This window comes from Penaeus monodon, chromosome 14, assembly GCF_015228065.2.
Source record: "Penaeus monodon isolate SGIC_2016 chromosome 14, NSTDA_Pmon_1, whole genome shotgun sequence".
Taxonomy (NCBI): Eukaryota; Metazoa; Arthropoda; class Malacostraca; order Decapoda; family Penaeidae; genus Penaeus; species Penaeus monodon.
Window position 1 is genome coordinate 7,695,873 of NC_051399.1, and position 4,871 is coordinate 7,700,743.

The window sequence follows — 4,871 nt, forward strand, 5'->3', positions numbered from 1 at the left end:
TTTTTTGGCCAGAAGGTTAGTATTTAGGTGACACAACTTAAAATAATTAATAGAAGTAGATTATGTGGGAGGAAAAGTCGACATGTTGGATAGATCTTGCGTGTCTCAAACACACGCAGTTCACACAAGTTGTTAGTTCAACTGTTTTTGTTTTTTGTTTTTTTGTTTTTTTACGGCCAATGCATATATGATTTATATCTTAAAGGGATGATTAAAAAACAAGTCAAAAGTTTCAATATGATCATAAAGGTAATATATACTAACCCGTTACATGTCCTGTACAAAAGAGACATACCTCGCCTCGAAAGCCCCTGGTGAGTGTGATCAGTGCTAAAGCTTTGTGCCCGCTCTCTCTAACTGGTCACAAGTCACCCATAGGCGGAAAGCATCGGCGTTCAAAAGTGGTGTAATCCGTTAATAAAAGTGTAAATATTCTAAGAAATAATAATAAAAAGGGTGTTTAAATACTCTAAAATAATTTCTTTTAAAGAATAATTGGTGTAAGATCAATTCAATGTTTTTGTTTTTTTTGTTCCGTTTTTTCGATTTATAAATTTCAAGATGGCGATGCAAAGCTGTTCATGTCCTTGGATTTCTCTCTATATTTTAAAAATGATTTGCTGCATTTATGTTGACGTGTTTCTTTGGCGATGCTGTTCAGCCTAATGGATATTTTTTTTATTCTTTTTTTGAGCCACAATAACCCACTGGAAGTTCTGTCGTGTCCTTGAGCTCAGATGCATGAATTTGTCAGGAAGAAGCAAAATGAAAACACTCCTTTTTTGTATAGTTATGTTTGTACGTTTGTGATGGTGGTGGTGGTGGTGATGAAAAGCAACGTTTTTATTTTATTATTTTTAATAATTTATTCCTCTTTCAATCGCACGGAATGATTTCACTCGACCATGTCCTTTGTTCGATTTTATTAAACATTAATTCTCTCACTGGTAGAGCGGGAAGACGCCATTTTCTTTTCTGTTCCTGAAACAAAAGAAACTCGCTATTGGTTCAAGGCGCAGTGTGGCTCGATTGTCACTTTTTTTTTTTTTTTTTTGCTTAAATAAAGCAGTTGGTATATATAATGTTTATGACATATTGATGATACAATTTAGAATATCTTTTAGGAAAATAGTTATCATTTAAAGGCGTTGGTGGTCCCAAAGACATTTTTCCCCCCCGCACAAATGCACTTCATGAGTTATTTCAGTCAGACAAATATTTGCACGTAATCGCACTTTTGACTTGACCTTTGGTAGTGAAATATAATTTGCATTTCAATTTTCTTTCCACGCTGCGCCAACAGGGCCTCATCTACAGCATACGGGTACATATGCACATGCATTTGTAGATTGATTTATGTTTTATGTATTTCATTTCAGGTTTGTTATAGAATAGGAAAATGGAACTATTGATCTTAAAGCATATAATTATTCAGGATTAACAATAAGAATTGATAAGATTTCTGACAAACTTTAGTGAAGGAGTATATAAAGTGTATATTCAAAAATAATATCCATCACTACTACCTAAGTGCATTAAGATCATGTATATATAAAATAAGAGATATTATAAGAAATAACCATTTAAAATGGTAATGTAGGAATAACCACGTCGAGTAAAACCAACAAACAGTTAAATCTAAATAAATAAACGAATTTATTAATTCTATCCATATTTCCATATTTAAATGATATTCTAAATATTCTAAATTCTAAAACAAACAGTTAAATCAAAAATTAAATAAACGAATGTATTAATTCTACCTATATTCCCCCCCCCCTTCGCCGCCTTCTGCAGGAGTTCGACCTGGTGATCAACCTCCCCATGCGCGGCGGAGGGGCCCGGCGCGTGTCGTCCTTCATGACGCAGGGCTACCGGACGCGTCGCATGGCCGTCGACTTCTCCGTGCCGCTCGTAACTGACGTCAAGTGCGCCAAGCTGTTGGTTGAGGTAAGGAGGTGGGGGCGTGGCTTGGTAGGGCGAGGAGGGCGTGGCTTGGTAGGGCGAGGAGGGCGTGGCTTGGTAGGGCGAGGAGGGCGTGGCTTGGTAGGGTGGGGAGGGCGTGGCTTGGTAGGGCGAGGAGGGCGTGGCTTGGTAGGGTGGGGAGGGCGTGGCTTGGTAGGGCGAGGAGGGCGTGGCTTGGTAGGGCGAGGAGGGCGTGGCTTGGTGGTGGTGTTTTTTTTTTTTCAGTTCTGATTTGTAATTCTGATTTATCGCTATGATTATCGTATTAATAATAATAATAATTATAATTATAATTATAACTATTATTATTATTATTATTATTATTATTATTATTATTATTATTATTATTATTATTATAATTATTATCATTATTATCATTATTATCATTATTATCATTATTATAATTATTATAATTATAATTATTATTATAATTATTATTTTTATTATTATAATTATTATCATTATTATCATTATTATCATTATTATCATTATTATCATTATCATTATCATTATCAATCATCATATCATTCCATTCAATTATGATTTATAATTCTGATTTATCGCTGTGATTATCGTATTATTATCATTATCATTTGATCCTCATTATTTTTTCTCTATATTTTCCCCTCAAACTTTTTGCCAATTCTTCCTTTTTAATTTATTTCTGTCTGCATTTTGCTTGGTTATGAGTTCTCGATTTATCGATTTTTTTTGTGCATTTCTTTCAATTGTCGTTTTCTTCAGTTATTTCGTTTGTGTTTGTTTGTTTGTTTACAGTTAGGTGTGTTTATTTTTATCCTCTTCCGTGTACTTCTTCAGTTTCATCTATTTTTAATTGTGCTCAATTAATTTCCATCTATATTCGAAACTCCCCATTTCTCTATTCCATATATTTTTGTATTATTCAATATTCAAATTTCATTTCTTCCCCTCGCTTATTTATACCATCCAATTGCACATTTCCAGGGGCCTTTATACAAAAAAAAAAAAAAAAAAAAAAAAAAAAAAAAAAAAAAAAAAAAAAAAAAAAAAATATTATCTATATATTATCTATATATATCTTTATCACTATAAATATAAATATATATATATATATATATATATGTATGTGTATATACATATATATATATCTTTATGTATTAAATTTATATTCCTCTTTCCTCGCCTTTTTTAAGCGTTTCTTTCCGTTGCTAATCGGCCTGGTGTGCGTCGGGCAGCCTAAGAAAACATAATCTTCAAAAAGTTATTAAACTCGGGATGTTTTGGCTGAGAGCTGAGCCTGGCTTATGGCGGGGGGTTAAAGGGGGGGGGGGTTAAGGGGGGGGAGGGGAGGAAGATGGGAGCTGGTGATATAGGTTTTTAAATGAGAGAGATGAGAGAGGGCGAGAGTTGGGCGAGAAGAGAGGCGAGAGAGAGGGCGAGAGAGAGGGCGAGAAGAGCGGGGCGAGGAAGGTCGAAGAGGCGGGGCGAAGAGCGGGTCGAGAGAGAGGGCGGAAGAGGGGGCGAGAGAGAGGGCGAGAGAGACGGCGAGAGAGCGGGCGAGAGAGCGGGCGAGAGAGCGGGCGAGAGAGCGGGCGAGAGAGCGGGCGAGACGAAGGGAGAACGAGAGGGGAGAGATGGAAAGCGAGAAGGGAGAGAGGGAGAGCGAGAAGGGAGAGAGGGAGAGCGAGAAGAAGGGAGAGAGGGAGAGCGAGAAGAAGGGAGAGAGGGAGAGCGAGAAGAAGGGAGAGCGAGCGAGAAGAAGGGAGAGCGAGCGAGAAGAAGGGAGAGCGAGCGAGAAGAAGGGAGAGCGAGCGAGAAGAAGGGAGAGACGGAGAGCGAGAGAGCGAGAAGAGGGAGAGCGAGAGAGCGAGAAGAAGGGAGAGCGAGAGAGCGAGAAGAAGGGAGAGCGAGAGAGCGAGAAGAAGGGGAGAGCGAGAGAGCGAGAAGAAGGGAGAGCGAGAGCGAGCGAGAAGAAGGGAGAGCGAGAGAGCGAGAAGAAGGGAGAGCGAGAGAGCGAGAAGAAGGGATAGCGAAGGAGCGAGAAGAAGGAGAGAGAGCGAGAGAGAAGGGAGAGACCGGAGAGCGAGCGAGAGGGGAAAAGGGGGGGGAAAGGAAACAGAGAGGGAGGGAGGGAAAAAGGAGGGAGGAGAGAGGGGGAGAAGGGAGGGAGAGGAAGAGAGGGAGAGGGGAAAAAGGGGAAAGGGAGGGGAGTGGGGGGGGGAAAGGGGGGGGGAGAGGGAAAGGAAGAAGGGAAGGGGGGAGAGAAGGGGGGGCGGGGGAGGGGGAGGAGGGAGAGGAGGAAGGGGGAAAGGGGAGGGAGGAGGGGAGGAGAGGGAAGAGAGGGGAGGGAGAGAAGGGGAGGGAAAGGAAAGAAGCGAAGAAAAGGGGAAGCAAGAAGGGGAGGAAAGGGGGGGGAAAAAACGGGGGAACAGAAGAAGGGGAAGGGGGGGGGAGAGGAAGGAGAGGAGGAAGAGAGAGAGAGGGGAGAGGGAGCGAGAGAGCGGGGGAAGCGAGAGAGGGAAAAGGGAAGGGGGGGGGAAGAAGGGGGAGGGGGGCGAAGGGAAGAGGGGGGCGAGAGAGGGAGAGGGAAGGGAAAGGGAGGGGGGAGGGGGGAGAAAAAGGGGGGGGAGGAGGGAGAAAGGGGAAGGAGAGGGAAAAGGGGAGGGGAGAGGGGGGAGAGGGAAAGGGGGGAGGGAGAGAGAAAAGAGGGAAAAAGAGAGGAGAAGAAAAGGGGGGGGGAGGGGGGGGGGGAAAAAAAAAAGGGGGGGGGGAGGGGGAAAAAAAAAAAAAGGTAGAAACGAAGAAAAAAAGCCCGGGGGGAGGGGGGAGAAAGAAAAAGGGAGGGGGAGAGGGGGGGGAAGGAAAGAAGGAGGAAGGAGAGGGGGGGAGGGGGGGGGGAAAGGGGGGGGAAGAAGGGGAGGGGG

At 42.8% G+C, this 4,871-nt stretch overlaps 1 protein-coding gene across 1 annotated transcript in view; it reads left to right on the top strand.

Annotated features, from left to right (window-relative positions):
* The first annotated feature begins 905 nt into the window (after positions 1 to 905).
* Positions 906 to 4,871, top strand: part of LOC119580558 (CAD protein-like) — a 22,321-nt gene continuing 18,355 nt past the window's right edge. Inside the window, exons 1-3 of the mRNA XM_037928673.1 lie at positions 906 to 914; positions 1,304 to 1,324; positions 1,798 to 1,950. Coding sequence (XP_037784601.1) covers positions 906 to 914; positions 1,304 to 1,324; positions 1,798 to 1,950 — 183 coding nt within the window. The remainder of the gene's footprint in view (positions 915 to 1,303; positions 1,325 to 1,797; positions 1,951 to 4,871) is intronic.